This window comes from Podarcis pityusensis, assembly GCF_964106645.2.
Source record: "Podarcis pityusensis genome assembly, chromosome: 6".
NCBI lineage: Eukaryota > Metazoa > Chordata > Lepidosauria > Squamata > Lacertidae > Podarcis > Podarcis pityusensis.
The window spans coordinates 57,376,608-57,400,572 of NC_138030.1; the positions used below are offsets into that span (position 1 = coordinate 57,376,608).

The 23,965-nt window shown below is 42.0% G+C and overlaps 3 protein-coding genes across 4 annotated transcripts in view; 1 reads left to right on the forward strand and 2 right to left on the reverse strand.

Annotated features, from left to right (window-relative positions):
* Positions 1-2,501, reverse strand: part of CDCP2 (CUB domain containing protein 2) — a 34,699-nt gene extending 32,198 nt beyond the window's left edge. The window contains exon 1 of the mRNA XM_081010673.1: positions 2,424-2,501. The gene's annotated coding sequence lies outside the window, so the exon portion shown is untranslated. The remainder of the gene's footprint in view (positions 1-2,423) is intronic.
* Positions 2-14,646, reverse strand: CYB5RL (cytochrome b5 reductase like). Of its 2 annotated transcripts, none has more exons than XM_081010701.1 (7): positions 14,237-14,646; positions 11,624-11,803; positions 9,789-9,937; positions 7,927-8,014; positions 4,225-4,329; positions 3,132-3,335; positions 2-2,646 (listed from the first exon to the last, which is right to left on the reverse strand). In XM_081010701.1, exons 2-7 carry the CDS (start codon positions 11,798-11,800, stop codon positions 2,443-2,445), a joined length of 927 nt encoding a protein of 308 aa, XP_080866827.1. In that variant the 5' UTR covers positions 11,801-11,803; positions 14,237-14,646; the 3' UTR covers positions 2-2,442. The 2 variants fall into 2 exon arrangements, with proteins under 2 accessions (XP_080866827.1, XP_080866826.1); XM_081010700.1 differs by lacking the exon at positions 14,237-14,646 and adding an exon at positions 13,575-13,877.
* Positions 14,647-14,724: 78 nt separating this feature from the next.
* On the forward strand, positions 14,725-23,358 carry MRPL37 (mitochondrial ribosomal protein L37). Its single transcript, XM_081010674.1, has 7 exons — positions 14,725-15,186; positions 16,162-16,345; positions 19,185-19,300; positions 20,685-20,870; positions 21,087-21,238; positions 22,402-22,605; positions 23,168-23,358. The coding sequence occupies exons 1-7, from the start codon at positions 14,802-14,804 to the stop codon at positions 23,243-23,245; spliced, it is 1,305 nt and encodes a 434-aa protein (XP_080866800.1). The 5' UTR covers positions 14,725-14,801; the 3' UTR covers positions 23,246-23,358.
* Positions 23,359-23,965: the final 607 nt, after the last annotated feature.

A 23,965-nucleotide genomic window follows, 5' to 3' on the forward strand; every position in this document is an offset into this window, starting at 1 on the left:
GTTTGATAATGATTTTTATTAGTCTTCCATTACAACAATCCAATCCAATAACAACCTCATTATAACAATGCCAAATTATAATACAATTAATAATACCAATCATTGAGATGCCAAATTATACAATTTAGTAGGGACACTTGAGTAGGGATTTAGTTAACAGGCTACAACCATTAAGTGACTGTTTTGCACTAGCGCAAGCAGAGTGAGATACCATCCTGTCCTGTTCAAGCAGTCTTGCCAGAGGATAGAGTCAGGTTGTACGATTCAAGTTCTCCATGTGAACAGAGAAATAAAGAGGAGCAATTGATTATCTTGATTCTTATCATATTATTCCCCAAAGATTCAGGACTGTCTATTTGGAAAGAATCAAGGTGACATAGCTAAAGCGTTACATTTTTCTATATACAGCGGAACCTCTCCCTATTCTCCCACCTTCAGATACTACTAATTCAGTTTTGAGTTCACCCATCTCTCTTGTGACTCCACATCAGTGTAACCTTATGGAAATGATATCCTCTTTTATCTGCTGTCTGATTACTCAAATGTTTTTTGTGCTCCTGAGGCTATTTAGATAAATTGAATTGCACAGTATATGAAGACATTTTTACATATTACGGAAGCATTTTAAATGCCACAAGAAATGATGGGAGTAGTGTGCTATATTTCTGAGCACTGCGTAGATTGGTCATGATTTTTAACATGGAACAGCTTTCAGTAGCTTATTTGACTGTAAATTCTTTACAGGCTAAAACATAGCCACAAATACAAACATTATGTACACATATGAACATAAATCTGCATGGTACTGAGGCAGACCATTGTTCCTCCTTTTAAGAGAAGATGCCAGAGACTGGTGCTGGGAACTTGTGTATGCAGAGCATGTAGCTACCACCAAGCTATGACCCCTCCCTACGCTGGAAGCAAAGCTTTGTAGATGTATTCATTTTTCAGTTCTGTGCTGAGAAAAGTAGAACATCATGGGGTATTTCCCCCTCAAAGAGCCTTCTATGACTAACAACACAAACCCAATGCAATTTTCCATTATGTGTATTAATTAGATCAGGCTAAGGTTTCCGGTTTCCTCGGTCTACAGATCAATATCCTCCCAGCTCTGAAATAGATCAAATTTAGGCCTTTTGTTATAAAGTGAAGTTGAAGCTCTCTTTTTTTGGTTCCTTATTGTACTGCAGATTCTGCCCTCTGACCTTGAATGGTGGGCAGTGGAGTCTGGCCACAGTTCAGCAATAATAATAATAATAATAATAATAATAAATTGTATTTATATCCCACCCTCCCCAGCCGAAGCCGGGCTCAGGGCGGCTAACAACAATAAAACAATACAAAAGTACAGCATAAACAACACTCTAAAATCATTCATTATAAAATTAATTAATTCAAGCCACTGGCAACCATTGGGCCAAGGGAGGGAGTCAGGCTGTGCCCTGGCCAAAGGCCTGGTGGAACAGCTCTGTCTTGCAGGCCCTGCGGAAAGATGTCAAGTCCCGCAGGGCCCTGGTCTCTTGTGACAGAGTGTTCCACCAGATCGGAGCCACAGCCGAAAAAGCCCTGGCTCTAGTTCAGGCCAGCCTAACTTCTCTGTGGCCTGGGACCCTCAAGATGTTTTTATTTGAAGACCGTAAGTTTCTCTGTGGGGCATACCAGGAGAGGCGGTCCCGTAGGTACGAGGGTCCTAGGCCGTATAGGGCTTTAAAGGTTAAAACCAGCACCTTAAACCTGATCCTGTACTCCACCGGGAGCCAGTGCAGCTGGTATAGCACCGGGTGAATGTGATCTCGCAGTGAAGACCTCGTAAGGAGTCTCGCTGCAGCATTCTGCACCCGCTGGAGCAAAACTTAAGTCATGACTAAATTCCATGCTATTGCTCTCGGTGGGGCTTAAATATGACAAGTCTCTTGCTGGACTGTGCCTAGGGCACCTGGGCACCTAGGGATGGGCAATCGGGATTCAGCTTCAGTGCATTGGTTCATATCCAACCCATCACTGCTTCTAAGTGCGAGTCCTGAGGTGCTCTCCTGATTCAGATGGAACAAAGATAGAGCTGGGCATCACCTGCATACTGATAACATCTCTCTCCAAATCTCCTGATGACAGCTCTCAGCAGCTTCAAACTGATGTTAAATGCCATGGGTGACAAGATGGAGCTCTGTGGGATGCCACAGGACAATTCCCATGGTGCTGAGCAATGGCTTCCCCATAATTACTTTCTGGAAACAGTCAAGAATAACTGGCTGCAAGTGGAACCAGGCTTTTGTCACTAGCTGTGGTATCTGCTCATTCATGGGATTGTTTAGCCAACTCTTAGGACCCAGAAGGCATACATTTGGATGGATTGGCACAGCTGAACATTTTTTAAAAATCCAGTCTGACCAAAGGCAGATTAAGATTATTTGTAGCAAAGATACCTTGTTTGTTTAAAGTCTGTTAAAATATAAAATAAGAATCTTCTTTAAGACCAATGGCTTTCAAAGATCTCTCCATCTCTTCACTAAACGTCACAGAGCCGCATATCAATACGTAAGGTTGTCTTCTGCATGTGTTCACCATACTCTTAATCACGTCCTCGTTTATTCGACCAAGGTGCGTGTTTTTTTGAAAGCTCCAAGGCAGATTTTCGAGTGAATGCTCCTGAAGAGGCAAAAGTATAAGACACTTTAAAATCATCTCAGAGAAACATAGGGCCAATACTAAATTAGCCTTGAGCTATATTAATCCCGTTTTTCTCTCCTGGATGGAAGGAGAAGAAGTGGGATGTAGAGACCTCTGGCTTTTGTCTGGCCGGGATGTAGCCTTCTGTACAAAGATAAGAGTCACATCCATTGTTCTGCCTGCTTTCGCTTCCGGATCCACTCAGCCCTGGCATGTGGCCCCTGGAACACTGTACATGAGGGGACGCGGCTCTTGGGCTGTGCTGCAAAAGGCTCTACATGCAAACATGGGCTTTACTACCTAGCTATGGTCCTTTTCCCAGCTAGGAAGGCTAGACATGACAAGGTTTTCAGTGCAGGACTGAACCACTTGCAATACATATAGCATGAAGGTTCATGCATCAACTGAGGGGAAGGTTGTCACACTGTCCCATGGGAAGGAAAAATTGCCTATTAGAATATTACCTGGCTTAATACATAAAATGCCCTTATGTTCCAGAATCGAGATTGCTCTTGAAGAAGAGGCTTCATGTAGATATTTTCAAAGTTCCTGAAGCAGCCCACTAGAGTTACAAATGTTTCATCATCCTCATTCTCTGTTATGTACTGAAGAATAGGAAGCATTGGTGCTAGACCAGTACCAGAAGCAAGCATGAGAAGTTCTCCATACTGAAAATGAAGCAGAAGATGCCAAATACATCTGAGTCACTGGAAATGGAAAAACACTACAACAGAAACTTAATTTCAGCGCCAATTCATCATTTCATCCTATAAAAAAAGTGTGAACACTGCGTAACTCGGGGATATCTTTTCTCCTTTGGCAATCGTGTCCACTGTGATCAACTGAGAAAGCTTTACTTGGCAATAAGTCCCAATGAACTTTTTGAATAGACATGAGCTTGTTCCAGAAAGTGCATGTCATGCTAAATCATGGTCAGTATTGAAATTCAGATGAGAAGGAAGCTTCAAGAGGGAATGAAACAAACATGGTAGGAAGACAGTGCTCAGAAAGGACACAGACTTCACCGTTTATCTTTTCTGTCTCTTTTGGTTTGCAATAGTAACAGGACAATTCTAAATATGTTGACTTGGGATGGAATTCTATTTTGTTCAATGGGGAGTGCGTCCTATTTAGGATTACAGCCTTAATTATCAAATATAAAAGAAAATTATACCATACTAAATCTGACTCGACTGCTATTCTTGATCATCTGCTATATTTTCTCCTCTTGTTCTTTTTAAAAGAAATTGTATCCTACACAGATCCATGTCAAAGCTCTGAAGCACTGTGGTGAAAATCTGAAGAACCCTACCCTGATCCTTAAACCCTAATGGTTTTCCCCTCATTTCCTGAAACCAAAAATAGGAACACAACTATTTGGTATTTGACTACTTGTAATAATAGCCCTACATCTGATTGTATCTCATTGGTATTGTATTGTCCATTTTATTTTATATTACATTTTTAGATATTACGCTGTTAACTCCCCTGTGATTGCTATGTAGTGAAGGGGTTGAGAGGGGGGTTGTGTGTGTGTAAGTATATATATGGCTTTACTTGATTGGCTGAATAAGGAAAACCTCCAAATGGTCCTCTCCAACAAACCGAATCTCCTTCTTTCCAGGATTTTACATATTGTGACATGAGTCCATCTTCATAGCACTTGTAAAGAAAACACAAAACAAACAAACAAAAACATTTTTGAGAGGAAACCTCACGTTTATATTCTACAAATAAAATTTCATAAACTAGAACAGAAAAAACATTTTTAAAATCCCTTAAAATATATATTAAAGGTCTAGCACAAAGAGATTTAAATTAATCTGGGACATGAGTTACGAATCTAGCATTATTTGTTAATTTGCTCAAGTGTATGCAAAATAAAGATTGTCTATTGCTTGTATTGTGATTGTGCTGACTAAGCTGGGTGGCTGACTAGGCTGGGTGGCCACTCAGGTATTTTAAAACCTGCTCTGACTGCAAATAGCCTTTGCGCCCGATACTGACTAACAGATACACAAAATAGCACCTAACACATGCAATCATTTAGTCATTGTGAAACTCTGTGCATTCATAGGAAAAAGGGAGCTTTCTGAGTAGTGAAATTCAAATGCACAATGTCTCTTTGGTCATTTGTTCCAGGACTTGTATATTCTGCCTTTTTAATGCTTCCTTCATCTATGATTTTGGAGTAAAAGTAGTTCAAGCTAAGACAATGTATCACACAAAAATCTGATCACAGCACCAGACCTTATACTTTCTCTATAATAATGAGTGTAAAAAGCATCTGCATCTAAGAAAGAACCAAGTTGGCTCAGTCAGTAGAGCATGAGACTCTTAATCTCAGGGTCAGGGGTTCAAGCCCCACACTGGACAAAAGATTCTTGCGTTGAAGGGGGTTGGACTAGATGATCCTTGTTGTCCCTTCCAGCTCTACAATTAATTCTATGATTCTAAGAAGAGAGATAACTATGCTTAAGGTGGCCAGCTTTACACAGACTCTGCTCCTATGCCTCTGGCACAGAAAAAAAATTCCCAGAGGGAGAGTCTATTGCAGCAAAAGCAACACATTGTGTTGCAGCACCTTAAAGACTTAAGAATTTATTATGGCATAAGATTTCATGGATTAAAGTCAACTTCATCCACTGCAGCGGACTCTAGTCCATGAAAGCTTATGCCACAATATATGCATTAGCCTTCAAGGCATAGCTGCCAACGTTTCCCTTTTTTAAAGGGAAATTCCCTTATTCCGAATAGGATTCCTCACAAGAAAAGGGAGAAGTTGACAGCTATGCTTCAAGCTGCTACAGGTGGTCTTTGCTGGTTTTACAACTGCCATTTAGCAGATGGAGCTTTTCTTATCACATATCTTCATCTCAGGAGACATTGCTGATAAATGTCTGCATGCCAGGCTGCTGTTAAAACTTTAGGAGTTGTGGCAGGGTGGAGTTGCTGGTATACCTCTAGCCATACTGAGAAGAAGGCAGAAGAGGATGTTAAATTCAAGGTGTGAAGAGAGAGAAGACTTCAGTTACCACGTTTCCCATTTGGTGAGAGATTGGTTGCAGGAGACAGAATGTATTTAGAATCGAATAGGTTCCTTCCTCGTTCTAATGGGGAAATGACCAAACTGGTTTGTAATGAATTCTTGTAAATAGAAGAGCAAGAGAAACTCCTGAAGAGAAAACCTCTATGCCAGGTTTTACACCAAAAAACACCATAACATTATAGAATCACTCAAAGGGAGGGTTAAGCGCAGAAAATCGCCACTCACTTGCACTTAACTGTAGTATCACAAATGCAGCGCCATAATCATGGGACACAGGGGTGTCTGAACAGCACTTGGATTGCATAGTAATAATAATAATATAGTACTTCCAAAAATTGCCTGAATAGTGAGAAATACACTACAATCTACAAAGCCAAGTTATACAAATGGGTGCTTTACGATGGGTGTTCCATCTCTTTTGTTACTGCCAGAGAATAACTATGGTTCCTTTTGGGATGAAAGGTTCTATATAAAGGGAAGGTGTTATTACAATCATTACTACTATTATTGAAATGCAAAACTTGTGTGTAATAAGCAAGTATATATAAAATTTCACAGTCAGCCTATAAAGGTAACCTATTAATGCAGCTCAAATGTAGCATTTCCCCCTCCAATTGCCACAATAATGGTGAAATGATCCACCCACAAGTGTCTTATAAAAGCTATACACACCTCAAAAGGAGTATAATTCATGCTCAAACTATCACACAATCAATGATAAAACCCTGAAAAGCACACATTCCTGGAGGGTGAGCAGAGGGCAAAATGATGGGTCCCTGTGACCTGCCTGGAAGAGCTAGTGCTTGAGGTTTGAGATTTACAGTGAAATCTATCTTCCCCTGAGAAGGTATAAAGACAGATTAAAAAGATAGACATGATTTTGATATTCCTAGGCTCATAATTATTTATGTTTGCACTGATCCTTGTTAGGCTAAGCCAACATTCCTTCTGAACATAAGGACTCAAAGGCTGCAATCAATAAATCTCTTAATCCCATAGAGAAATCATTGAATTTACTCAGGAGAATTGCCTTATGAAGTGATTGACACTGAACCTAAAAACATTACAGCTGTCTTACAGCATGGAATGGCAGGTACTGTAGTTACTACAGTTTCCTGCTGTGGTCATTCTGGCTACACTGTCTGTAACATACCATAGCAATGTAACAGATGACTACTAATATAGGCACAAAGATGGATCCTATATAGATGACTCCATATTGTCCAAAATGACAGATGAGTCATCCTCAACCCTTTTACTCCCCCACCTCATCATCACAAAACCCTTCACAATGACAAATTGCTGCAGCCCAACATGCACCAAGTAGATGCCCTTCTCTAAGAACAACTTGGCTTAACCATGAAGTAAAGCCTGTTGAGCTGTCAACTCGATTGACTTGGGTGCAGTCTATACATACGGCAGAATGACGGGGTAAAATGGACAGAAACAATTCAGATGGGAGGTAGGATGGGAACACATTTTAAGATTCTCCCTTGTGTTGAAAGCTCACTGCAGGTAGAAAACTATGGATTAGGGAAAGTTGTACTTATTTATAGGGGGAGGGGAACCTTTGCGTTCTGCTTTCCCCTTTGGAAATGGAGTTGCTCCAAGATGTTAACAAGGTGTAAACAGCCATAAAAATAATAACAACAGTAAAATAACATGTCACTAAAACAAATACCAAAGCCAACACAGCGTCATGAAACAGGGAGGCACGGAGAGCCAGAGCTAACAATAAATAAACTAAATTAAGCAACAGCAGAACCAAAGCCTTGTGGTGCTGTTGTTTCTCTAAAAAAAGGCATAAAATGCCAGCAGAACACAAACAGAGAGGAAGATAACCTAATCTCTTGAGGCAGGGAGTTCCATATGTGGCACACTGCCACAGGAAAAGCCCTCTTGCATGTGCCTCAAAAGGCAGTGCTACATGTAGTACATGTCATTTTTTTACTTGCAGGAAGTTTCTGAAATGGTACTACCCAGAATTCCGTCACCCCAGTCTACCACCTCATCTCGCTGCATGAGTAGCCCCGTCTTTACTTCAGAGCGAGGGGAGGGGGGCAGAATTCCACATATTAGGACTAACAAGCCAAATCTTTGACTGCAGGCCTCTAGTTATTAAAGTACAAAGCTAAGCACTCAGCTGGCCTAGAAGATGACATGATTCCTACGTCAAGCTGTTAATCTATAGAACAAAGGCCGCTATTTACCTTTATTAAAACTTCAAAGTACCCTTCAGCATTCACAGGAGTAATTGGAGTATAGGCTCTCTGAACCTCCAAACCATTCACTAGTCCTCTGAGGAAGGAAAAGAGAGAGAGAGAAAGAAAGATAGAGGAAGGGAACCCTGATCTGAATCCCTTACAATTCCTGTCAGCAAAGTACTGCTCTCTCAGCAAAGGCTGCTGCCTGAAAAGCACTGCAGGTATCCTTCCTCCTTCCCCATGGGCTGTCCTTTGCCAAGCCAGACAATAGATCATTCCCTCCCATTTTGCAGTGAAATCACAGAGATTCAAGGCATTGAAATAACCTCAGATTTCTCTGTCACACACCTCCCTTAACAATCCTTCCCTTTCCTGGGGCCAGATGAGCTACATGGCCAGCCTAGCTATTTTGTGCAATATAGCTATGTTGCTCACAAAGTAAGGGAATTATAGAACTATACTAAGGGGGAGATTATAAATGGTCTTGGACAGATAGTGAATACATGGAAATAATATTAACAAACAACATCCCGTACTCATAAAATTTTGAATTTGGGAATGCTCCTAACTAAATGTACAGAAAGAATAACTGAAACAATTGTGCAAAATCAGACCTATCTCACAAAAGTTACACAGAGGTCAATGATACTACTCCTAGGCTTAATCCATTGTATCCCTACATGTGTTGGAAGGAGCCTGGAATGAACCATGCTCCTGCCGTGGTGCTGGCAACTTCACTCAGTTTATAGAAACTGACTTAATCACAGTCATCTTAAAAGTCCAAAAATGACGTGGGAAGTAATGTACCTCTTGGCTTCCACTGCCAATAAATTGCACAACAACAGACAACTTTTCAACTCAGAATAGTCAATTCTTTTATCCTTAATGAAGTTTTGTGAGGCATCTAGCTGTTACAGTGACGTGGAGGATATATAGTGAGCTCTAAGTTGCCAACAGCAGCTTTATTAATCTGTTTTCAGTGGGTGTCAGGCCTTTCAGATAGATGCTCAGTGTGATATTATGGTCCTCCCACAAAGGGGATGGGGGAAGTCCAGGAGATTCTTTGGAATCTTGTTTTTATGTTGTTTGTTGGATACGTGATTGTAAAATTTTAATCTGAAAAGCCAAATAAACATTTTTTTAAAAAGAAAGATATTATGGTCAGGGTGTTGGTGTTGGACCACAGAATCTAGAGACTGCACCATCACTCAGTTATAAGGTTCACTTGGGCAACTTTGATCAGTCAGTCTAACTTATTTCACAGAGTTACTGGGAGGGCAAAATGTTCCCACATACCTTAGAGCAGGCAGAGCCAAACTCGGCCCTCCAGATGTTTTGGGACTACAACTCCCACCATCCCTAGCTAACAGGACCAGTGGTCAGGGATGATGGGAATTGTAGTCCCAAAACATCAGGAGAGCCGAGTTTGGCCATGCCTGTCTTAGAGGAAGGGTGGGATACAAAGGTAACTCATAACATAAATAATATAAAAGGTAGCTCTGTACTGGGCATAACTTCCTTAGGGGGAAAAGTTAATATACTGTCCCTATGTGTTGGTACGTGACGATCATTCCAATACACATTTGCTTTTCACCTTTTCCCTTCCTGTAAATTGGCTTTCTTACCCACACTTAATTTTTCTGCCTCCAATACAACTAAAATGGAAGGAAAACAAGTGTAGGGTAGCATATACCATAAAATTAACAAGGTTAATAAGCTCAGTGAGCTCACAAGTTCTTTCAACAGAGCCAATCTGGGAGCACAGAAATTATGATTTACTTGGCATGAAATCTTTGTAGCTCAACAACAACAAAAAGCAAGTTAAATCACATACTGAGGCCTGTTTAACTAGAGACTTAGTACAGTACCTTAGCACAATATGTTGTCCCAAACTCAACCCTAGGCTGCTATTTCCAGGCAATTCAAATTTATACTGGTAGGTGTCCTCTGTCAGCTGATCCACAGAGCTTATGATGAAAGCTGTAAACGTTTCTGGAGTTAGTTCTGAATTACTCCACTGCAAAAGCAACAATAAATAATTACAAGGTTAAGCAATGCCACCCTCTTTTCTTTTTTTAAAAAAATGTGAGTGAATTCTGCCATGGTGAAACATGTTACTGCAAAACACACACACACCCTGCCACACACACAAATTTTAAAAACTGAATACATCTGGTCTCAATAAAGTGTTAATTCAGTAAGTAATTATTTGTGAAGTCCCATTTTAATCTGCTTGCCTTTTTTACAATTATGACCATAACTATATGCTGATAATGATTTTAGAAGGTGAGAAACTAAAGGTATGTCCACACAGAAATAGTAATTGCACTCCCAAAAGATGATGGAAGGCCATCTAGGAGGTAATTTTCTACCTATCTCAAGGAACGAATGGGCATTCCTCCTTAGTTTGCAGTCTCTCTCAAAAGCAATTTCTTATTTTTCTCCAGACCTCCCACTAGGGCTGCCGTCTTTCTTCCTTTGCAAAACTCCAGCGTTTTTAACAGCTCCATGTCTGCAAGAATTACATGAGCTAAGCTTCTCACAGTACAAAGATCCAGTGAAGAGAATAGCTTATTCGGGCCTCCAGGCAATCTTTAGAAGCAAATTTTGCATTACCAATTTGTTCAAGACATGTTTTATCTTTTTCAGGGCACGTGAGCCATTCATTGTGTGGCCCCTGAATTTGATTGAAGTCTCAAGATTTCAGATTTGGAACAAGGAATAATAAAGAACAGCACCTCTGAGCATGTGCCTCAGCCTTAGCCCTGGCACATCAAAATGGCTTCCAGCCCAATGGAAAGGGCTTCCAAGCAGGCTTGAACCCCAATAGCTATCATTTCAAATAAAAAAAGCATTTCTCTTTGTTTCTTCATTTCCTTGTTCTCATTTTCCCAGCATGCATTTCACAACCCTATGCGTTTTTAGTCTGAAGTAGGACCCATTGCGTTCAGTGGGGCTTAGTCTCAATGGGATCGGCACCTCAGCTCCTAGCATCCTTTCTCAGGTATTACTCCAATAAGCAACATAATATTTTAAAGGGATTTGTGCTTGCCCTCAGTTGTTGGGTGCTTGAGGAGCGTTAACAGAATTGGAGAAAGCCCAGATGGCACAATGGGATAAAACTGAATTATGAGTAAGTTGTGATGTTCATCAATATGAGAGATGCAAGAAAGGAATGTATTCTCCTGCATGGATTACTATATATTTTCTTGCATTTAAAATGTAATGATAATTAAGCTTACATATTTTACTCCTTTTTATAGGAGCAAAAATACTTGCAAGATTTATTGGGAAGACAATATGGCAGCAAACTATAATTACAAATATTAAAGTGGGAAATTTGATAAGTGTTATAAAACACTTTTTCTAATAATTCTGCATTCAAGAGACTGGCAGGAGAGAAACAAGTCAAAGACATAAACTTCTTGAAACATAGTCTTATTAAACTTCTAATTAGATATAAAAAGGACAAAATACTGTTTTGGACAGTAACTGCAAAGTAACCATGTCTTAACCATGTCTCCTCAGAAATAAGGCCTACTTAATTCAGTGGGGCTTACTCCCAGGTGTGTGGGGTTAGGATTGCAGCCTAAACAGATATACCTGAATGTACAGTAGATCAATTTGAAATCAATGGGATCTATTTACAAGGGGGTGGGGATAGGACCCAGATGAAATATTAACATAATTTTAAGATTTCTACTTGCTGTTTCTTCCTTGTCAGGAGACTTCTGTCTTTTTTTGCCTTGGCCTTTTCCCACTGCTCCAGCTCGTCCTGATACGTGTCATAGACACAAGGTTTGCAGCCACTACCACAGCACTGGGATGGCAATGGCTCTTTGGGCTTGAGAGACAGCCAGTCATCTTCACTATCATCCATTATCTAGAAAATATAACACTCAGTTTCAAATTGTTGGATGGAAATGATCTGACCCTACCACAACCAACATGTATTTTAGCACATTATAACTGAATTCCTTGCTTGGAAGCACTTCATTTTTTATTGATAATGTTAATATTACTTGCAAACCTCTTAAGAAATTTTGTTACGACCAAGTAGTAAATAAATCTTGTTAAATATAACATCTATATTTGTTTTTAATCTATTTTTGGAATATTGTTATTTTTAAGTTTTTGTATGTTGCTACAGTATTTGTTATTTTGCTTCAGGATTTTTTAATGGGAAATGATATACACATGTAATCAACTGTAACCTTCTACAGCATCATACTTTGCTTTGGATTGATGGTGCAGGTCCTACCCCTCAGAAACAGGTTAAACAGGTCATTTTTCCTCCTTCCAACTCTCTACAGAAGCAAAGACATCAAAGAGAATGTAAAATATGTTGTCCCAACAGGGAAAATGTTGAGGCTGTGGATCCTGTCCCCAGTATGTTTTAGGAGCTAAACCTCTGTAAACCTTATCAGAGTTCAGTATGCCATCCTTTCGTATAATGTCGTTGTTTTGGGAAAAACCATCTTGCTGGACTCTTCTGAAGTTACATAATCAGGGGAGGCTGACAGTTTTACATGTACACATTTACATTAAAAAATCCAATCTGGATGCATTCACCAACTAGCTAAGAACCATATGGGGGTTGTGCCTACAGATGTCTATGCACCTTGCCTTACATCAAAATGAGTACAGTAATGGCCACCAACTTTACAAACAGGTTTAGGCAAACTTATGCGGGATGAGACTACTGATTGCCACTAATCATGATAGCTGTGTTCTACCTCCAGTATCACAGGCTGCATATCTCTGTATAGCACTTGCTGGGAAACATGAGCAAGGAGTATTGTGGCACTCGTGTCCTTTCCAAAGACATTTGGCTGGCCACTGTGCGAACAGGATGCTGACCTTCATTTCATCCAGTACAGCTCTTCTTTATGTTCTTAAGATCAAAATGTACAGGCCAGGAGGATTCTGGGAGTTGTATTAAGCACCATTAACAATATATGCCAACTTCCCATATTTTCCAGGTACAGTCTTGATAAATTACACCCTTGATCAATTACAGTCCATATTAACATTATCAGCTTTTTAAACGAAAAGGCAGGAAATGGATAGAATCAATTAATATTTTCATTAGCACATATACACAAGGTAAGTCGTTCTTGAGATTTCTAGTCAGAATGTTAATGTGAGGGAGGGACAAGAGCTGTTTGCAAATGATCCCAAGTTCAGTCATTGGCATTTACAGGTAAGCTGAGAAAGTCCCTTGTTTGGAACACTGGAGAGATGCTCAGTGCAAAAGATATTGAACTAGATGGACCAATGGCTCTGACTTGTAAGGCTCTGACTTGTAAGGACTCTATGTCCTGTTTTCCACTAAGCAATGCTGGGAGGGTTATTATTTGACCAGTCCCATTAATGCTACAAACATCGATGGCAGTGGCACATCAAGAACAGGAAGTTGTGTGGTTCTGACTATAGCTTAAATTCGGGTCCACACTCCTGCCTACTTTCCTGTGTTGTGCTGCTGCCTCTGCTCTTGTTTGGTAGGTCAGAGGCAAAACTACCTAAAGGTGTGTGGCATGGGCTGGCTTTGTATAAGGTAATGTGACCAGGAAGGGACACCCAGGTTCAAATCCCTGCTCTATTCACAAATCTCACTGGGTGATTTTGGCCCCATCACCCTCCCTGCCACCTACCTTACAGGGCTGCTGTGAGGAGACAGTGGCTGTTGTGAGCATATTATATATGCTGCCCTAGAAGAGGGACAGGGTATAAATGAAATAAATAACGAGAAAGATACGATGCCCCGTAGTGTACATGTCTGTAGGCCTGTCACCGCCTCTCAGCCTAATTTACCTTAGAGGTTCTAGTTACAGGTAGGTAGCCGTGTTGGTCTGCCGTAGTCGAAACAAAATAAAAAAATTCCTTCCAGTAGCACCTTAGAGACCAACTAAGTTTGTTATTAGTATGAGCTTTTGTGTGCATGCACACTTCTGAAGAACTTCGTTGGTCTCTAAGGTGCTACTGGAAGGATTTTTTTTATTTTGTTACCTTGGGTTATTGTGGGGATTAAATGAGTAGAACTGTGTATGCCGCCTTCAGATATTTTGGGGGAGGGGGAATATAAATGCAATAAATGATGACATGAGGGCAGGAGAAACTAATCGAATTATTTGGACTCTGGCTTGTGACCAAAATCATTGGCAGCCCATGAACAAGGAACCTCTCTCTCTCTTCAGGCTCAACGCCCCTCGATCTCCCCCATATGGAAGCTGCTCTACACCAAGCCGGGCCATGGGGGGCCACCAAGCTCAGCCCCTGCTGCCACCCTCCAGCACTTGCAGCAGCGATGCCCTACCTGGAGACCGGAAGGAGTGAAACCAAGACCTTTCGCATGCAAAACGTGAGAGCTGCCGCGGGGACAGTCAAAGGTGCTTTAATCGCAGCAGAGCAAGGTGGTCGTTGTAGTTGTTACGGGGGTTAAATGAGGACGCGGGAGAACCATGCACACCGCCCGGAGCTGGGGGGCTCCAAGTGCAACAAGCGCCGTGCAATGGCAATGCCCCTCCGTTGCGAAAGCGGCGCGTCCCCTGGAGAAAAGGACAGGATTAGTCGCCACGTTGCAAGGCGTGACGCTGTTCTTCCGCCCTTGAGGGAACTGGAGGCGCTTCCACCGGCTGCATCATGGGCAGGGAGAGCCACCGCCGGTCCCCTCAACGGCGAACCCTCAACCCGCTCCCTTCCCACGCCGGGCCCAGACAAGCGCCGAGTTTGCGCAGTGGGGAAGCGGCCCGCTGTCAATCACAACATAGCCCCGCCCTGTACCCGGCATGCGCTTCGGAGGCGGAAAGAAAATGGCTGCCGCCGCCAGCGGGCGGTGAGGTGTCTGTGGGGGGACTCGGCGACGCGGAGCGGAGGCAGCGATGCTGGCCGTACGGCTGCCCGCCCAGCGGGCGCAGTGCTGGGCGCTTTGCGGGCAGCGCCGCGCCAAATTCACCTATGGGCCGAAGCGTCCTCGGGAGCCGCTGCCCCGCACCCCGTGGACGGTGCGCGGGCCGCCGCCGGGCGCGCCGTTGCCTTGGTACTTACGCAAAGTGCCTCCGGTGCGGGAGCAGCTTCCCGAGCTCGACGTGGTGACGTACGAGGGCAAGCTGCACCGCGTGCCTTGGCTGGCCAAGCCTCGTCACCCCAAGTGGGAGCGCGGGTGGCACGACCCCTGGCACGACGGCGGCCCCCGCCTGGAGGAGATGCCCACTTACAAGCAGCGGCCCTGCTACGTCTTCCACCAGCGGACTCGCGTGCTGGAAGGTGAGGGCTGCCTGCGGGGCCCGCGCTGACCGAGGCTGGTGGGCGGGGAAGGCCGGCCAGGCTCGGGGTGCTTCGTGTCAGGATGGCTTGGGCTCTGAGGGAGTCCTCGAGTGCAGGCGTCCTGAATAGGGGAGTGAGGGGGCGGTGAAAGGAAGAGGTTGGTGCCTGCGAAGTGACAAGCTGAGCTTGGGTTATGCAGATCAGGCATTATTAATGGCATGGACACCCCAGTCCTGCAGCTTAGAAAAGGCTCTCCGAGTGGCTGACGAAAAAGACAGTCTCAGATTAAAAATAGGCATGCAGCAACAGCACGTGAGGGGAAAGGGAGCTGTGTACAAGTTTTTGAAGGTCCTGTTCTTAATGGCACAGTTCTGTAGCTCTCCCGTTATGGAGATTTTGGCTTCCTAGCAGAGCAGCTGTCTCCTCGCTGATGTGGCACTGCTAGCAGTCTTGCTCTTGCTAAAGAGCAGGCCTTTCCCAGAAGCACTCCACATCGGAGCAGAGCAGGTGACAGTGGCCAGCCTAGGAGGCTAGCACAGTCACATGGTTCTTCTCTCAGGCAGCTGGCCCAGTGTAAAATTATGTAATAAATTTGTTCCTTGCTTTATCTTGCCCAGCATCGTAATCGTTATTTGCAATGAAAAGCCCAGTATTGGAAAGTATAAATACTGTTAAAGATGGTAGTTATAAGAAAGCGGGAACTGCAAATTAATGGACACAAACTTGTTGGGCCACATTGTGCCAACTTATCTATACTTGTCCAGGTTTTGTTAAGTAATTAACTGCAATGCATGCAGCATTTATAAGGTGGTCTAGGTTTTCTGCTCCATTTTGTCTCTAGAATAGCTCCCCCCCCCCCCCGGCTCCAAATCTTAAAAAGAATGGTGGAAAATTCCTTGTTCTTGTGTAAGAGTGATTGAAGTGCAAGGTGCAGTACTAAAGATGCTCACTGGTAATATATTATTTTACTTGAAGGTGTAAAGCAAGCATTGTGGCTAACCAAGACAAAGCTGACACAAGGTTTACCTCCGCGAATACTTAGCATAATCAATGACCCAGCTAATCAATGTGAAAACCAGGATGAAAGAGTCCAGAATGCCATTTATCATGCACGCCTATGGGGTAGCAGTGAGGAGGATATACCTAGAGAAACCTATTGGTAAGTCTTTGGCTCAAGTTTCCTTTTTTGTTGTTCCATTGTTTGGGATCATTTCTGAAATTGTCATAACAGCTTATATATTTTATTCTTTCAATAAGGCAGTTAGCAAACAGTGTGGTGACAAATACAGCAGAACTAATAGCCTGGATCAGTTTATGCCTCCTTGCAGAGCAGTGATTCAGGCAGAGATACAGGCAGTTAGTTTTTCATACACCCTAAAAAGTCAACTTTTGGGGCTGTAAGAATCAAATGTGCTGTCCAGTTTTAATTCAGAAAAAGCATGCTTTCACTATCAAGTGTTTGGGGAACTGTCCTGAGATGTTCCATGTAGACTGATTCTGTACTCTTGGCCTTTGTATGTGTTTAAATTAAAAACTAGGAAGTTTACTTTTTTATTACTGCACCTCAGATGTGTGTGAGGTGTTCTACAGAGTACATAAGGACAGGTTTCTGCCCTATTTAGCTTACAGTCAAAAATCTGACATGGGGAAGCAACAGAGGAAGGGGAGACAGGAATGGATGATGATTTTGGTTGGTTGCATGCAGTTGGGTTTGTTACAGTTAAGCATTGAGGGGGTTGTGCCAAAGGCTTCATAGAAAATCTGTGTATTAAGGAGGGATTTGAAGAATAATTACTTCTGCACCTTTGTTCTGAATGAGAACAGCTTATGGATAAGGTTGTGTATGTTCTTTGATTCCGTATAAGTGCAGAATTCACTTTAGAATCTTGACATGTATTTAAAATTAGTTTCTAGTGACTGGCTAAGAAAGATTGAGGAATGACTGCTAAAACATTCAGAATCTATAGGGCAGTAGTGTAGGTTATTAACCATACTTAAGGACATAAGAAGATCACACCCAAAACCCAACTAGTCCAATGTCCTGCTATTTACTCTGGCCAATTGGATGCCTCTGGGAAGCTCACAAACTCAGCATAAAGGGAATGCTACTCCCTCAGCAACTAGCTTTGGAGGTACATTGGCTATGAATCAGGAGGTTTTCTTAAGCCAGTGGTTGGCTTAAGACCGAGTTTAGCCTCTCCATTTGCCCTGCAAGACTTTTAGCCAAGCTATGTCTACTTGTCCTATTGGTCAGTAAAGATGTGACTGTGCCAAAAAAGGGGGTTGCAGGCTCTACTGATTTTCATCATTGGCAGCTGCTGCAAAGCCTGTGTGGCTCTTTCCAAGTTTCAACAAGCAGCTGATCTTAGGTGCTTGCAGAGACCCCTTTAAAGACCACTGGTTCTGTGCAAGTACATCTGATCACCAGTGCATGCAGAGAGCATGGTGGATCATTGGGGCTTCAAAGTGCTGCCACTGCTCCTGCCTGTCAAATTTGGTGATTGGAGGAGTGGGGGAGATAGGGATCTAGCCTGCTTGCCTTGCCTTGCCAATAGCTGCTGATAGACCTAACCTAGCCTTCATTAATTTGGCTAGTGGTCTTAATGGCAATGGATTCCATAAATAAATTACCGCCTGTAAGAAGAATTACTGTTTTGAACCTACTGCTGATAAATATCTAATAATAAAAATTAACTCTTTCCACCTGCATTCGCACCTCCAGTCATAGCCCATGACTAGAAGTAGAATAAATTATTCAAAAGGAGACTTGCCATAGAATTTGGGTTACCTTTTGCACAGAACTATTTTAATGTAGCTCTGCTTATGCCTTTGCACAATGTTGTTTCCAGATGATTGCCGGTACACTGATTGGCTTAATTATTGATTCCTGGCATTCTTAATAATGAATACCTGGTGTACTATCCTATGTATAATTAACTGTAACTATAATTTGAAGTTGTGTTAAGGCATTTGGCTGAACACATGAATGGTCTTCAGTGTATTTGTGTGCATAGCACTCCCCCTAGTCCCTGACCATTAACGTATTCAAGTACAGGGAATTTCCACTCACGTGCAAGTGAGGGCGAGTAGGAGCCTGCTGCAGACCTTACAGCTCAACGTGGGTGGTTGGGAACAGTGTTAGAAACTCAGATACATAAGCTAGGCACCAAATGACTCCTTAAACCAGCGTTCCGTTTGCCAAAACGGAATGTCTAGTTGCCATTTGGGGGCCAGATGACTCAAAAGTTGTATTTTTCAATACAACTTTTTGGTTTCTGAAATTCATTCTGATTGTGCAGATAAAATATAATGGGTAGAATTCTACAGGATATGTTGCTAGTGTGTGAAAACAGTCCAGATCCAAGGATCCCCAGGCATCCACCGCCAGATGAGGGAGATGTCTGGGCACCAGGATGGCACCTGACATCTTCACTTAGTCACAAGTGGCCAATAGTCAGGTGCAAAATACACATAGCAAATTCTGAACACTGGTTGGAAACATAGTGTAAAGTGTAACACACATTTGAGCCTGAACATGCCTTTAGCCATTGCAAATGCTATAATACAGTGGTACCTCGCAAGACGAATGCCTCTCAAGACGAAAAACTCGCAAGACGAAAGAGTTTTTCGTTTTTTGAGTTGCTTCGCGAGACGAATTTCCCTATGGGCTTGCTTCACAAGACGGAAACGTCTTGCAAGTTTTCTTTTTCTTAAAACTGTTACAGTAATACAGGGTGCATTGCTTGAAGAGGTGCAGTTGCGACTTGACTTCGGGGAGCAACTCATAGCACGCGGTGTGGTAGCCTTTTTTGAGGTTTTTGAAGATTTTTTTGAAAAAACTGAAACCGTGCTTCGCAAGACGAAAAAACTCACGGAACGAATTAATTTCGTCTTGCGAGGCACCACTGTATTTACAAACTAATGTCCATGAAAATTCTGCTATGTAATAATTTGTGATTTGGGCACTGTCAGTAAATTTTTTTTGTTTTGTTCTGAAGCCCTGTACTTTTAGAAGACTTGCTTCACTTATGTAGGACGATGACAGCCAAATTCCCCTTATTGGGTAAAAGAATGTTTGCTCAAGACTACAGAGTGGCAGCTGCATGGGAACGAGGTATGTCTCTTTATCCAAGTAAAATTGTCTAAAAGAGCACCTCTCCCTGTACTGTCCACCATAATGCCTTAAGGTCAGCTGGAGAAGCCCTGCTTATGGCCACACCCCTGTGAGATGCTAGGAGGGTGGTGGGACAGGGCAGTGGTGGCTCCTCCTTGGGGAAATATGGTCAGCCCTCACCATTAAGAAATAAATGCATATGATCTGTTTGCTCTGAAGCTTATGGAATTTTATTGGTGATTTTTATTTATTTATTATTTGGATTCTGTTTGCAGTTTTTATGTATCCATCCTTTTTTGTAAGCCATCTTGGGATCCAGATTGGAGGAAATGTGTAGGATTCTAACAAACAAGTCAAAATAAGTATTTTGTTTATAAGGAAGATTCTGTAAAAAGATTATAAGGTTCACAGCTTAGCATCAGAAAGAGTGCCCTTGAGGTAAAATCACAAGATCCTCTATGTCATGAACCTTTTTCTGTAGGTTAATAAAAAGGGAATAAGTAGAAAGATAGAGAAAATCCCATAGAGCTAATTCCCATCATCCCCCACTGTTGGCCAGTCTGGTTGGGAACTGATCGGAGTCCTGACAACATCTGGCAGGTCACAAGTTTCCTACCCCTACTATAGAGCCAGTGTTGTACAAGTAACATTATTTGTTAGAGCTGTGCTGCTGTAACGAAACAGCTTTTATAGCTCTCCTGAAATTAGAGGGGACTGTTCTTTACTGTAAACTTGCAAAATGTGCACATTTGATTATAAATGCTGAATCATTAACAGGACATTTCTGTAAAATACGTATTGGTAGTTTATGTTCTCAAAGCACTTGGGACACGTGTGCCTGAAAATAATAGAGCTTGATCGAAAAATATGATCTTAATTTTGGCCATGAACCAATTGATTTCCTTAGCTTAATCTGCTGACCATCTACTCAGTCCCTGCAGTGACTGATTCCACTTGCTCTCAGTCTTGGAGGGCAGAAACCCTTTATAGAAAATATACCATGTTTCATTGACATCCACACTACCCTAGGTTCCCTTCCTAGCCAAGGGCGTACCATTACATTTTCTGGAAATTGATGGTTCCAAGAATACAACAGTAAGCTCCCCTAAGTATATGGGAAGTATCCACAATCACTCAATGAGGACTTGTACATTTAGCTATGCATATTCATGGGAAGTGGTGAACGTCTTCTTTTGCTCAACATGGGAGGGAGCATGAATAGGAGAGTGCTAGCACCTGTTGTCCAAACAGAAAAGAAGATTGCCCCTTGTGCTAGTGGATTACAAGAGCATTTTTGGAATGGTATTTATATGGGTCAGCTGATAGCTTCAGCATAGTTCTAGTGAGGAAGGATCTATTTACAGTCCACTGTTTTCCTTTACAGAATCTGTTCTACTTCAGGTTCGTGGTATCCACGGGAAGATTTTGAATGCAACGAACCTTCTACGGCCTATAGCCTCCAAAGATGAGATATTAGCCACTGAAAACCACACTTTAGAAACCTTCTACCCTGTTTTGCCTACAATTGACCTTCAAGAAGTTAATGCATATGACATAAAAAATGATACAGGTGAATTTCCTAGAGTTTGGAGGATTAAGAAAAAAAATCATTTTCACAGAAGTTAATTTGTTATGGATGAGATTGTATCAGATGGCATATGTGAGAATAGGGGGTTGAAGTCAATACACTAAAATGTCAGGTTTCTTAATTGCACTTTAGAAATTGTCTTCTTCTTGAGCAATGAGTTGTGAAATAGTTCTAACTATCACCTGATTTGTGCTTTAGGTTTCCGAGAAGGGTACCCATATCCTTATCCTCACACTGTGTACATTGCTCAGTATGACAGCGTACGTAAAATGAGGCCACCACAGCTTCAGGCGAAAATGATAATGTTTGCTTTTGGGAATGCTCTGGCCAAAGCAAAGGAGCTATATGGGGTGAGTATTAAGATTTTTGTAGAAAAACTATGGCATATGCTGTCCAAATTAGGAGATGGCAGTTAGTTGCTTCTATTCATCCAATCATTCCATTAATGGTCACCACGCTAGCTGCTGTTCCTAACTTAGAGGCAAAGGTTTTCTGAAGCTCCTTCTGTGCTTTGCTCTCTAACCTTCCATGGCCAAGTCCACATGGGAGCTTGGTGTGTTTCTGAGTTGGTGTTTTGGCAGTGCTAGGACACTGTGGTATTGTGATCCATAAGTTGCATTAAAAACCCCCCTAAAAAGCTGGCACTTTCCATTTCTGCTGTGCACAGGGAGTGTGGGATTGTTGGGGACTGACTATGATATAGGAAAACAAATTCTTGTTGCTAAATTGTATGGTCCTTGTCATCCAGGAGTCTAGCTGAAAAGCCTTGGTTGAATTCTAGGTCAGTTGTGGGCGTCATGGTACTCTATTCAACATGAGTTTCTCATATAAAATACTGAATAAATAATACTGGTAAATGTCTGGTACCTGAACAGAAGAGGAAAAAAGCCCAATGGGATTGAAGCAGCTTTTGTAGCTGATAGTTGGAATTTGAACTTATGGGCATGGAGAGCTGTCACAGATTGTCCTCAAGTCCTGCAGCTTTTGTTGAGGTTTGGCTTGGCCTCTGGCAAACCCTCCAAGTAGGTGCCACTTCTTTCCCCAAACTAAAATCAGACATAATTGTAGTTCTCTGTCCTGCCATCCTGTCTTATCAACTAAAAATGTTTTCCTGGCCAGATGTTTGCGCTGCTGTCTAGCATCTTTCTACCATCCATTGTGACCCTTTCCTGCGCTACCTTCTATCCCCAGTTATCCACATGTGGACAGACAACTTTACATGTTTTCAAGTACATTCGGGTGGCAAAGCTTAAGAGTAAATCAGGGATGGGGAATCTGTGGCCCTTCAAGGGTGGTTGGACTCCACTGATAAGGATGATGGGAATTGCAGTGCAACTGCACCTGGAGGGCCACAAGTTAACCACCTCTGATACAGCCACACACCATTCACGGTTTCATCCAGTTATAAAATAGGCAGTATTCTTCTTTTTAATACTGTACAGCATTTCTCTTGACCAACAGAGCTTATCCTATGGCTTCTAATTTCACACTTCCCTCTCATGCCGATTTCCAGGATGAGCCCAGGGTCCTGGAGAACCCCATTGTTGTGCAGACTGTGGCTACAGATGGCCAATGCTTCCATTTCCTGGTGTTCCAGTTGAATACAACAGATCTAGACTCTAGCAATGGTGTTAAAAACCTGGCCTGGATGGATGCAGATCATCTTCTGTATGAGGATTTCAGGAGTCGTCCAGTAATCAAGAAGAAAGTTGTCCGGGTATGTTGATGAAGGTAGAATGACTTGCTGCCACAGGAACTCTGTCTAGCTTTATAGTTTAGACAGAAAAGCTTGGAGACTAAAAGAACCTGAACCGTTAGAGGCAACATATTAATTCTCTGAAACTAGAATAGGGGGCATCCTGAACATCATTAAGTTAGACTCTCAGTAGCACTGAGCTGCATCATGCCCAGCACCCATGTGATTACTTAAGAGTGCATTACAAGCAGAAATGACCAGTGTGCACGTAAAAGTACACGTAACATCATAACAGGCATGCACAGATGCCTTAACAATAATGCCATACTCAAGTGCATGTTGGCTGATTAGAGCCTGGTTCTGACAACATCTCTTCAGGATATCCAAAAATTAAAAAAAACCAAAAAACCTTAAGTTGTTTAAATCCTTTTTATATCCTCTTCAAGAAATTGCTTACTTTCCTTTGTTTCAGGGAAGGGACAGGATGAGAATAAACTTAGGATGGTATTTGAGCACAGTGAAATGTATTGCTGTATTAATGTGTATGATAAGACACTGAAAATCCAAAATTTTCCCCCTACAGATTCCAGCTGGAATACATGGCTATCAACCAGACACATTCAAGAAGTTCCTGGCATTGTACTTGCATGGTGTCGCGTGAGCAGAGCTCTGCCTTTGTTTCCACCTGTAATGCATATGCTTACTGTGCAGTTAAGGGTTAGAGACTATTTAATTTTTTTAAAAAAAATAAAGTTTCTTTATATATAAAAGTCACATGTAAATTATATTGTTTCAATCTGCTGCCAGAACATTTAACACCTTAATATTGACGTTCATTTAAGTGCCAGTGTTCTACTTCTACAAGAATGAATGGAAAGCAAAATCTAGTTCTGCACTTAAGGCTAACTATACTTGGGCCATAATCCTGTCTTTCATCCTCATAGCAGCTCACCCCCCCCAACCCCCCCCCCAACTTAGGTTGAGTGCCAACATTAATAGAAGTTCTGGGGTGGCAGCAATCAAGTAATGCATTTTTACGAAACATCTTCAGTTGCATTTGTTCAGTCATTAGGCAGTAGGTGACATTCTAGGGCTTCCAACAGCCAAGTTGAAAGTTGTTATTCCAAACAAGTACTGTATATAGTGTCTTAGTTGCAGAGGAAGAATTCTAAACAATGAGAGGACTAGTTGAGATTTAAGAAGATCAAATCTCTCAAATGTTTTGAAGCTTCATTTAGACCATAATGATACACACAGTTAGAATGTATACCAATAGTAGTATGATGTGTATTATTATGTCTATAAAGAGGTCTGTGTCGTTGATACATTCAGGAAGTTGGGGGGAAATAACAAGCTTCCTTTAGAAAAGGAATCTAACTTG